Genomic DNA, 12,635 nt, shown 5'->3' on the forward strand with positions numbered 1-12,635 from the left:
TTAATACAAAACTGTCGGAGTTGCGGACAACGAGAGGGTAAAACACTTCTTGACTTGTTCAAAGCTCCTATATTTCCACAGAACTCAAACCCGACCGGAACTCATGCATTTTTATATCTCCCATCACTTCTGCCCGATCCTCTTAAAGGGGTGTGGCTCCAACAATCGAGCACACGCCACGCCCATACCATCAATAGCCCCACTGGTCCCGTGCCTGTGGATTATGTCCCAATGGGGTAACCCCCACATGCGCCCCCCCCCCCCCCCCATAATTCACTCGCACGGGCAATGTCAGTTTTCGGGGGGCCTTAACCACCCGGCCGAAACGACCCCTGATGACCCGAGCAGGGACTGTTAGCGGCTTGGCGGTAGGCGGGCCAGTCGGGGACATACCCGACAGTGGATGGCCCCACCGTGGGGGTTGAGCCAACTGAAGGGGCTGGTCTAGGTCCAAGTGAGCCAGCTTGAGGCGGTCCACCGAAAGGTGGTCCGGTTTGCCACCGATGTTGACCACGAAGGACCTGTCCCCGGCCTCCAGAACGCGGAAAGGCCCGTCGTAAGGCGGCTGAAGCAGCCCCCGGTGTGCGTCATGGCGAGCAAAGACGTACTCCGTTGTACTTAGATCCGGCGGGACATGGGCCTGAGGCAAACCATGTTGAGATGTGGGCACTGGTGCAAACATCTTGGCATTCTCCCAGAGAACCGACCGCTGACGGGCAGCGGACCAGGGGCTTGTGGCGTCAGGCATGAATTCCCCGGGAACCCGCAGCGGCTGGCTATAGACGAGCTCAGCGGATGAGGACTGGAGGTCTTCCTTAGGGGCTGTCCTGAGGCCCAACATGATCCACGGGAGTCTGTCGGCCCAACTGTCATCCCGGAGGCTGGCCCTGAGAGCAGCTTTCATAGAGCGATGGAACCTCTCACACAATCCATTAGCCTGGGGATGATTTAACATGCGATGGAGCTTTACCCCCCAACCCCTGGGCAACAACACCCCAGAGCTCCAAAGTAAACTGGGGCCTCCTGTCTGAAGAGATGTCCGAGGGGGCGCCAAAACGGGCAACCCAAGTGCCGATGAACGCCCGGGCCACATCGGCGGACATTGTAGATGTGAGCGGGACAGCCTCTGGCCACCTGGTGGTCCTATCGACCATCGTGAGGAGGTGGGTGAATCCCCGCGAGGGGTGGGGGGCCCTACCAGGTCCACGTTAACATGGTCAAACCGTCGCTCGGGCACTGAGAATGGAGCCAACGGAGCCTGGGTATGGCGATGCACCTTCAAGTGTTGGCACTCGACGCAGGTGTTGGCCCAGTCGTGCACATCCTTCCTGAGCCCGTGCCAAACGAACTTCGGCGCCACCAACTTTTGCGACGCCTTCCTGCCCTGGTAAGAAAGACCGTGGACGGCATCGAACACCAGCCATCTCCAGCTGGTGGGTACGACGGGGCGACGCCGTCCCAAAGATACGTCGCACAGTAGCGTGGTGCCCTTGTCCTTGAACGGCACATCAGACAGTCGAAGCCACGTGACCGCCACCCTGCAGGCCTGGACATCCGTGTCAGAGTTCTGATCGGCCGCCATGCGGGCGTAGTCGATGCCAAGGTGAACCGCACCAGCTTTGGACCGGGAGAGACAATCGGCAACTGTATTATCCTTCCCAGCAACATGTTGGATGTGTTACGTGCTCCTCCCCGACCCCCTGGTCACGGTGTACCTCCGAGCCCCGAGAGGAGTCACGGCAGAAAAATGTGTTATTCTGTATGTCAAAGATCAATGGAGAAGTCACCCCAATTGTTACTCACAAACAAATATTGAATTAAGATCACACAAGAATAACAGTACAACAATAATAGTAATCAAAAGTACAATCAATATGTCCTCTGATGGTACCATCAGTTTTGTAATATATAACTCACTGTGTTCCAAGTGAGTGAAACAAGAACATTCCCCAATGTCTCTTATTACCGGCTTCAAGACGAAGTTGATTCGCTCCAGCGATCGCCAGAACGATGTCCAATCGAGACCAGAATCCCGTGCGGATGGCAAGTACAGTCACACAGCCGAAGCTGTACAAAGGCGCCCTCAAGGCGACTGGGAAATCCAAAGGCACCCTACGGGCGACTGAGAGATCACACCCTCGGGTATGGACGAATTAACCTTCAAAAAGCCACGTCACACACACGCCCCAGATCGGCGTCTGAATGCAGTGAAAATGGTCGAAAAGAGACGAAACCGCGAGCGAAGCGTGAGTCAAAATTCTGCGTGAGTCAAAATGGCCGACGACCGGCTCTTGAGGCGTAACGGCCCGGCGATAATTCTCCTCGGAATCCACCGCCAAAAACCTGACACGCAGGTTGATCAGTCACAGCGATGATAACTCTGTCGCAGGAATCCCTTTCCCGGAAACCCGAAAGTTCGCTAGTGACTCTTGCTCGCCAACGTTCGCTCCAGACCGCAAGTAGCTTGGCTCCTTCTTGTCCGACTCACTCGCTCCACCCTCTTTCTCCCTCTTCTTCCTCTTCGTCGTCCGGTTCCCGATCCGGTTTCCTGTTTCTTTTAACATTAACTTTTTTACCTTTTGAAAACAGTTCATGGACAATAAACCTTTTGAAAACAATAATAGTACATGGAATCAGAAATATTTACAGTGGATGCAAACCACCACAACGGAAGTGACGAATCCGTAACACTTCCCCCCCTCAAGAAAGAAAGTTTGAACATAGTGAAAACTTTCTTTGTCGGCAAAACTCTCCCAACAAACAAAAGTAAACTCACACCCCAAATCATCAATTCCCATGAGCAACGATACTCAATATTGCCCAAAAATAAAGCAACAAAACTTCATACAACCTACAGAGATTTCCAAAGTTAGTTCACTCTGGACAAAGCATCAGCAACGACATTATCCCTGCCCTTTACATGCTCAATTTCCAAGCCGAACTCTTGCAAAGCCAAACTCCATCTCATCAACCTCTGGTTTTTATTTTTCCATTTTTTGAATGAAGGTTGAGTGGTTGTGATCAAAAATCCAAAGTCAAGCAAATCTATAGCACTTTTTTAGGGAGGCCGAGCTGAGAGCCAGGTTTCATGGTGGTTGGGTGGTGAGGCCTGGAAGTATTCACTACATGGACGCCTTTAGGAACGTGGAGTTCACGGTTAATCCATGTAGGAATCTTGGCTCGGCTGCTCCGCAGCATTCAGTGCTTCAAACTCTTCCTAACTTTCATAATAATCACGGTTGGAGCGCTTGTCACTGTAGTCACGTGAATAGCGGTCTCCTTCTCGGCCACTACCCTGATAATCATCCCTTCGGGAGCTGCCGTAACTCTGGGAGCCTCCATAGTAATCTCGACTGCGGCCACCACCAAAACTACTACTCCCACCCCGGGAGCCATATCCACCCCTGAAACTACCTCCACGTTTTCCTCCTCTGCAGCCCCTTCGACGCCCATGGCCTGCCTTCTCTACTGTTATGGTCCGACCATTCAAATCCTTTCCATTCAAATCCTTTTCTGCATCTTTGGCATCCTTTGTGTTTTCAAACGTGACAAAGCCAAACCCTCTTGACTTTTGCGTCTCCCTGTCTTTTATCAGCCGCACTTCCAATAGCGGTCCATATTTGCCAAAGACAGAGTCCAGAACATCTTCCCTTGTGTTGAAGTTCAGTCCACCTACAAAGAGCTTGCCAATATTGCCTCCATCCCTGACTTGTGTGTGCTGACACTTAGTTTCAGGGTACTTGACAAGAAGTGTCTGTGCAAAGCGTGACGTCAGTACCTCCCTCTTCTCTTCAGAGCGCTTCCTACCCATAGCACGAGTCGCGGTACAGGATGGAAAGATACCCGGAATCTCCTGCTCTACCTGTGCAGTGTTATTTTTCATACTAGGCTTTTCAACAAACATCGGGTTACCAGAAACTTGACCACCGGCCAAATCATTCCCGATAACAAAAGATATTCCCTCTACAGGTAGAGTGGCTTGTAACCCTACGGTGACCGGTCCCGACACCAAATCTGACTTCAAATGGATGACATGAAGTGGGGCTTTAACACAGCCACCTGTAAAAGAACACTAACACCAGTTGCCGTCTTCTCTGACAATGGCAAAATGCCCTCAAACATCAACGATTTATGTGCTCCTGTGTCACTCAATACCCTAACAGGTCTCTGGTTCGTTAAGTCTCCATCCAGTGACACAAACCCCTCTGAAATAAAAGGTTTGTAACCCTCTTGAACAAGGTCGTTCTGTGATGCCGTAACTTTGGCATGGGAACCTTTACAAGGCACTGTCCTCCAAGGACGATTTCTCGCATTTGCCAATGCATTCGGAGTTGTACTAGTCTGACTCCGCTCCTGATTTTTCCTTTCCAGGGCATAACACTGGGACATCAAATGTCCAGGTTTCTTGCAAAAAGCGCAAGTAGGCCCGGGGGAAAAACTCGTGGTCTGCCTCGAGCCCCCCGGAAGATAAGTCTGTCTTGGAACTGTAGTCTTCTGATCCCTAAAAGTCGCGGTATCAGATTTGTCCTCATAGTCATCTCTCGGCCGCCCCCAGGAATATTCGTTCTCCGCACTGGATGTACCATAACTCCCCTGGCGAACTCTAGGCGGGAAGTTAGGTTTATGGAACCCCATCCTGTGTGTCAAGGCATAGTCATCTGCCACGGTTGCTGCCTCATACAACTCTGGTACTTTCTTTTCCTCCAGATGTACTTTAATGTCCTCGTGGACAGACTGTTTGAATTCCTCCACCAAGATCAATTGTCGCAACAGTTCGAAGTCTTTCCCAATCCCTTTCGAATCACACCACCGATCAAACATGGTTTCCTTCATTCTGGCAAACTCCACATGGGTCTCACTCTCCCTCTTCCTGGCATTCCGGAATTTTTGCCGGTAAGCTTCAGGGACCAATTCATAGGCTTTGAGAATGGCTTTCTTCACTTCCTCATAATCTGTACATTTGTCAATCGGTAAAGCCGAAAATATATCTTGCGCTTTACCCACCAGAACACTTTGCACTAACATAGTCCAGGACCCCACAGGCCATTTTAGCATTTGAACCACTTTCTCAAAATGTAAAAAAAAACTTGGCTACCTCCTTTTCGTTGAAGGGTAGAACCAGCCTCACATGTCTACCAACATCCCAGGTGTTCTGACTAGTTGTCGAACCAGCCGGCATGGATACGACTTCTCCCTGTTTTCCCATTAATTCCAGCTCCTTGAGTTTAACTTCCTTCTGATACCCAATGTCACGTTCCTTTAACTCCCTTTCGGCTTTCCTTTCCTCTGCTCTTTCCTTTGCTCTTCTTTAGCTCTCCTTTCCTCTGTTCTTCTCTCCTCGAGTTCTCGTTCCTGTTCTACTCTTCTTTCCTCGAGTTCTCTTGCAGCTCTCCTTTCCTCTGCTTTTACCCTTTCCTGGCTCTGCAGTTGCATCTCCATTTTCCGGAGCTCCACATTTTCTTTTTCCTCGGGTAACCAATCCAAGGCTACCTCTGTCCATGTTCCTTGTCCCACCAGAGATTCTACCACCAATGTCTGCATCTCTGCTTTCTTCATATTAACTCGGACCTCCAAGTTAAAATGTCTGGCCAATATCAAGAGGTCCGATTTTTTTAACGCATGGAACTGTGCCTCATTAGGGGACGCTGCAAACTTTTCTGCGTCAAACACCATGGTGACTATCAGTGAACACCTGTTAACCTTCACACAAAAATTTCCAAATTTTTTTGAAAACTTTGGGAATGTTAGAAAAATTCCAAATTTGGGAATTTTGGGAATGCTAGGGAATTCTATCCCAGACGAGTGGTAGGGAATTTAATCCCGGACGAAGACCCAATTTCAATTTGGGCCAATTTTGGACGAGTTCCCAATTTCTCGGACGAGCCCCCAATTTCTGTTACGTGCTCCTCCCTGACCCCCTGGTCACGGTGTACCTCCGAGCCCCGAGAGGAGTCACGGCAGAAAAATGTGCTATTCTGTATGTCAAAGATAAATGGAGAAGCCACCCCAATTGTTACGCACAAACAAATATTGTATTAAGATCACACAAGATTAACAGTACAACAATAATAGTAATCAAAAGTACAATCAATATGTCCGATGATGGTACCATCAGTTTTGTAATATATAACTTGCTGTGCTCCAAGTGAGTGAAACAAGAACATTCCCCAATGTCTCTTATTCCCGGCTTCAAGACGAAGTTGATTCGCTCCAGCGATCGCCAGAACGATGTCCAATCGAGACCAGAATCCCGGGCAGATGGCAAGTACAGTCACACAGCCGAAGCTGTACAAAGGCGCCCTCAAGGCGACTGGGAAATCCAAAGGCGCCCTACAGGCGACTGAGAGATCACACACTCAGGTATGGACGAATTAACCTTCAAAAAGCCACGTCACACACACGCCCCAGATCGGCATCTGAATGCAGTGAAAATGGTCGAAAAGAGACGAAACCGCGAGCGAAGCACAAGTCCTGCATGAGTCAAAATGGCCGACGACCCGCTCTTGAGACGTAATGGCCTGGCGATAATTCTCCTCGGAATCCACCGCCAAAAATCTGACACGCAGGTTGATCAGTGACAGCGATGACAACTCTGTCGCAGGAATCACTTTCCCGGAAACCCGAAAGTTCGCTCGTGACTCTTGCTCACCACGTTCGCTCCAGACCGCAAGTAGCTCGGCTCCTTGTCCGACTCACTCGCTCCGCCCTCTTTCTCCCTCTTCTTCCTCTTCATCGTCCGGTTCCCGATCCGGTTTCCTGTTTCTTTTAACATTAACTTTTTTACCTTTTGAAAACAGTTCATGGACAATAAACCTTTTGAAAACAATAATAGCACATGGAATGAGAAATATTTACAGTGGATGCAAACCACCACAACAGAAGTGACGAATCCGTAACAGATGTCCGACGTGAACTCGGAAACGACGGGCAGACCATGGCTCCGAGACCTTGGCCATGGCAAAAACCAGGGGCTTGTGGTCCACAAACGCCGTGAACGGGCGGGCTTCCAACAGGTAACGGAAGTGTCGGACAGCTAGATAGAGGCTTAGGAGCTCACGATCGAAGGCACTGTACTTTCGTTCATTAGGGTGGAGCTGCCAGCTAAAAAAAGCAAGCGGCTGCCAGGCCCCGTTGACCCACTGCTCGTGCACGGCGCCAACCGCATAGTCCGAAGCGTCCGTGGTAAGAGCAATCAGTGCGTCGGGCGACGGATGCGCCAGCATGGTTGCGCTGGTGAGGGCCCGTTTAGCATCCGTGAAAGCCTTGGCCATCTCCTCGGTCCAGTCAATGGCACGTTTGGTAGGCTTGCCCTTGAGGGCCTCAAAGGGGCCGCATCAGCTGGGCCGCACAGGGCACGAAACGATGGTAAAAGTTCACCATGCCAAAAAACTCTGGCAATTTAATCGAAACTGCGCTTGTCGCAATGTTCGTTCGAAGCTCCGAAAACGTTCAAGAGCAAGACGGGGTCACCAATGTAGGAGTTGCGGACAACGAGAGGGTAAAACACTTCTTGACTTGTTCAAGGCTCCTTTATTTCCACAGAACTCAAACCCGACCGGAACTCATGCATTTTTATATATCCCATCACTTCCGCCCGATCCTCTTAAAGGGCGTGGCTCCAACAACCGAGCGCACGCCACGCCCATACCATCAATAGACCCACTGGTCCGGTGCTTGAAGGATTATGCCTCAATGTGGTAACCCCCACAAAACAATATTAATACTAATAATGTCCCACTTCCCCAAGGCGTTTTTTCTGCAGTGATAACGTGTATAGATAGCTTATAGTTTTCATGGCGTTTCCGTGGGAGCAACGGCTTCTACAGGAAGTAAAAATATTATCACCACAAACACGCATGATTAGCTTTTTTAAACAGTCGCTAATGCTCTTTATAACACTGAATGAAGAAATTTGGAGGAATCCCGACATCCGTGAAGTAAGGTTTAATTGCAGAACTGAGCGAAGATCTACTGTACTCTATATAACCCACAAATGTTGGGTTAATAACATGGCCCTTTCTGCCGCTACTGTGGCATTTTTGGTAGCGAACTTTTGAAACTCGCTCCTGCTGTTTCATACAAAACAAAGGGACAAGCTCGGGTTGTGCTCCTTTACCAAGCAGCTAGCTAGCGCTTGCCAAGCCAGCTGTTCCTTAACGATTTTGAATTGAGTGCTTGCTCAAATGCTTAAACCACTTGGCGATCTCTCCACAAGAAACTTGGTAAATGAACATACACCCAATGTTCTTGAGACCCGACCATAGATCGACTGTAATCTATATACCCCAAAGAGGAATGACCCTTCCTGCCCCTCCCGGAGTCTGCCGGTGTACTAGTTTTATTAAAATTGAAGTAAGTATTGTATGTAGTTTAACACTATGCGAGGTATCATTTTCTATGAACTCTCTAGTTTGCTTGATGTATTCGTATTCGTTGTGTTTATCACTATCTTCCATCTAAATTCTCTTTAAAACTACTGTTAATTAAATCAAAAGTAAGTCACGTGTCAACTTGATGTCTGCAGAACTTCCTGTGACATGGGTCAAAATTGCTGTCATTCATCTTAAAATGAGTCCTTTTTGCACATGAGTAACCTGGAAAAGTCCAGAACAATTGCCAAAAACTCGGTGGAGTGCATACCTCTGCCAAGCTGAACTGTTTTTGTTTTGTATCCACTGATAGGCCGGATCTGGATTCGGACCTCAAGGCTTGTTCTTGTCACCGAACCAACTCGTCCACCAAGTTTTGTCATAAGGCGTCCATAACTTTTTAACTATGCTACATTTCGTTTTGGCCCTGTCACTCAATGGTGGTGAATCACGTTAAAAAAAAAATCCTAATTCTCAGATTCAGATCCGGATCAGGACCTTCACCAGAATAGAATCATTTCATCCGTGTCTCTTCTCCAAACACTCCACCAACTTTCGTCCAAATCCGTCCACAACTTTTTGAGATGTCGTGCTATGCATAGTTTTTGGCCCCATTTCTAAATGGTGACGAATCCGTTTTAAAAAAATTTTAAATCTCAGATTCAGGTCCGGATCAGGACCTTCACCACAATCGAATCATTTCATCCGTGTCACTTTCCCAACCACTCCACCAAGTTTCGTCCGAATCCGTCCACAACATTTTGAGATATCGTGCTATGCATAGTTTTTGGCCCTATCACTCAATGGTGGTGAATCGCTTTAAAATTCTTAGATCCAGATCTGGAACTTCACCAAAATCGAATCAATTCGACCTCGTCACACACTCAACATCTCCACCAAATTTCGTCCGAATCCGTCCACAACTTTATGAAATATCCTGTTCACAAACAAACAAACAGGGGTAAAAACATAACTGCCATCCACCTTCGGTGGCAGAGCTAATGAGGACTAACTACCTGTTGAGAAGTGGGACGTTGCCTGCAACGACTTGATCCTAGGTACACAAGAGGCATTTTCTATGTCAAAACCCACAAGATGATGGTGACACAGTACATGACATGAAATGATACATCATATGATATACCGTCGCATGTTCAAAGTCATGCGAAATCACATCACCTGACATTCGGCATCCCACGGTGTGCAGGAACCAAGACGGGTACCTGGATCGTGAAGAGCTTGAAATCGTTTTGGGAATGACTGAAGAAACGGTGTCCACGATAGAAATTGATGAACTGATGCGTGATGGAGACAAGAACAACGACGGTCGTATCGACTTTGATGGTAATTATGGCCTAAAGGTTGTTTCAGGTCTTATTTTTTCCAATTAAACAAACGGGTTGCAATCTCTTTCTGTTACCAATTGACTGATTACCCTGTGCTCGCGAAGTGAAAAGCGGGATTAAGCATTCAGTTGCGTACGAGTGCCGTGTGCCGTACTTGTCTGCATTTTAAAAATTCATTTTCTCGGCAACCGTTGGTCCGATTGACACGAAATTTTACCATAGAAGCGCCTCCGCCTGTATAATTTTTTTATTCATAATTATGACGTCATACGTCACGGGGTACGGATGCCATCTTGGAAAAACGTTACACCTCTATATCTCCCAAACCTCGCAATGGAAAAAATTGGAACATGCCTCATTGTCAAGTACTCCCCATGGGGAATTAGATTTGTTGATGATGTCATCGGTGCCTTAATTATGACGTCATAATTCGACAAGTACGACGCTTGATCTGATCAGAATGAATACAACAAAAATTCCTCCAAATGTTAGACCGATAGACACGAAATTTTCAGAATATGAGCGGCTCCTCCTGTATAATTTGTTAAGGATAATTATAACGTCATAGGTCATGAGGTACAGACGCCATCTTGGAAAAAACCGAAAAAAGTTGCACCTCCATATCTCCGAAACCACTCCATGGAAAAAATTGAAACATGGCTCATTGTCAAGTACTCCACTTAGGGAATAAGGCTATGTTAATGATGATGTCATCTGTGCCTTCGTTATGTCATCATAATTCGATAAGTGCAACACGTATCCGATCATTGTGAATTTTTTTTCTCAGCAACTGTTGGTCTGATGGGCACGAAATTTTCACCATAAGAACGCCTCCTCATGTGGAATATCTTCATGATAATCATGACGTCGTAGGTCATGTGATACCGGCGCCATGTTGGAAAAAACGAAAAATATTGCACCTCTTTCTCCAAAACCGCTGCATGGAAAAAATAGAAACATGGCTCATTGTAAAGAACTCCATATGGGGAATGTGTTGTTAACGATGACATCATCGGTGCCATAATTATGATGTCATAATTCGACAAGGACAACGCTTAGTCTGATCAGTTTGAAATGTATTGGGCATGATCTACGCAACAATTATATTAGAGAATATAAATTTATGATGTCATCGCTCACATGGTCTGGCAGCCATATTGGATCAAAGAAAAAAATGTGAAGAAACAGAAGAGTTGGCTCACACCAAGTTGACTGCGCAGGGTAATTATTCTATGAATACCATCTATGTAGTTATTGATGAAATCGGGCAGCAGTTTGAACCATCTTTGTTAACAACTACACTTTAGGTAAAGTGACTCACCCCTGTGGATTCCGTGACAGTTTCTCATTGCAGTGAAATGTCTTTGCAGAATTCTTGAAAATGATGGAGAATGTACCTGTTTGAGGATTGCTGGTGACGACAAGAACAACAAATAGGTTTAGTTTTAACAGAGTGTCTCGTATTCGTTAATCATGTGCAAGCAACAGCGCCTTGAGATTGTTGTGAAAAATATGTAAAATGATTCAGCTACTTCGATAAGCAGTGTTTCCACTCTGGCTGACAATACGGAGTAAGGTAACACTGAATTGACGGACCTCATTTTAGGGCATCTTAAAAGTCTGCTTTGATCACAATGACAAACAAAGAAGCATGCAGCACATCAAAATCCTTTTCAAAGGTTGATGAATTTGCTTTGTTTTCTTTTCGAACGCATTTGATGTGACGCCTCGGCTTTGTAGAAGTCACCATTTGTAGAGAATACGACTCGATTTGTACGCACCTGTATCGTTGTTGGTGCCTCTGTGACGACTGGTGGAATATTTCGAATTGTAATAACAAGTGTTTCAGGTTTACATAAGAATTTGTGGACTTGTTCAGCTTGTGTCAAATCACAAATCTCACGAATACTCTGTGTTAAACTCTGAGTATCTATCTTGCTGTGAAAAATCAATGCTTTGCGGAATCGATGTAATAAATGTTGGAAGAGAGCTTCTGAGACAAACACGAGTTGTACTTTGAAAGGAACACTCCATAAGGATGTGCAGCTCACAGTTGTAAGTTGAACGGCACTCGGTGGAGCACATACCTCGGCCAGGTTGATCAGTTTACCTTTTGGATCCCACTGATCTGCATCCAGACCTGAACCAAAATCGAATCAGTTTGTTCTTACCAAATTCATCCACCAAATTCGTCCGAATCTGTTCAGAACTTTTCGAGATACCGTGATATATATCGTCTTTGGCCCTATCTATCAGTGGTGAAGAATCAGTAAAAATACCTTATAAAAATTTTTCGTATCCGGATCTTTATGAAAATCGAATCAATTGTTCCTCGTCACACATTCAACCTGTCCACCAACTTTCGTCCAAATCTGTCCACAACGTTTTGAGATACCCTGTTCACAAACAGACAAACGGTGGTGAAGACACAACTTCTGTCCACCATTGGTGGCGGAGGCAACAAGCACAGTACTGGTGTACAAAGCCGGAACCGGACCGTGCACGCAGATTCCTCTTACGTTATATGATGTGTTTGCTCTTTAATGTCTTGGGCAAAGTGTTGCTTATTAAAGTGTTGTTGCTAAAAATAATTTAAAATAATTTTTAAAATTTTAAATAAATAATTAAAAAATAAAGGCAAAGTAAAGTGTTGTTGCTGCTTAATTGAGGATAAGTGCAGTGTATTCCATGCACGAGGTCTAGAGCATAACCAAGAGCTCAACTAACAGCGAAAGCCATTTCTATGATGGTTATGGCAGAAATTAGAGGATAAAACTACAAACAATCTCACTGCTTTCAGCAGGGTTGACGGGAACACTCCAATAATACACATATAGTCCTATATTTATGGATCATATTTCCTAAAAATCAGAAATTGCACTTATGGGTGAAATTGAAGTGATATTTGTGTAACTACTAA

At 46.4% G+C, this 12,635-nt stretch overlaps 1 protein-coding gene across 1 annotated transcript in view; it reads left to right on the plus strand.

Moving 5' to 3' along the window:
- Nucleotides 1–11,705, plus strand: part of LOC137427114 (troponin C, skeletal muscle) — a 50,017-nt gene extending 38,312 nt beyond the window's left edge. Inside the window, exons 6-7 of the mRNA XM_068116297.2 lie at nucleotides 9,577–9,713; nucleotides 11,086–11,705. Of these exons, the coding sequence (XP_067972398.1) occupies nucleotides 9,577–9,713; nucleotides 11,086–11,120 (172 nt within the window). The 3' untranslated portion in view covers nucleotides 11,121–11,705. The remainder of the gene's footprint in view (nucleotides 1–9,576; nucleotides 9,714–11,085) is intronic.
- The last annotated feature ends 930 nt before the right edge of the window (nucleotides 11,706–12,635 follow it).

Source organism: Myxine glutinosa, chromosome 5, assembly GCF_964187855.1.
Source record: "Myxine glutinosa chromosome 5, kmMyxGlut1.1, whole genome shotgun sequence".
In the NCBI taxonomy this organism is placed as follows: domain Eukaryota; kingdom Metazoa; phylum Chordata; class Myxini; order Myxiniformes; family Myxinidae; genus Myxine; species Myxine glutinosa.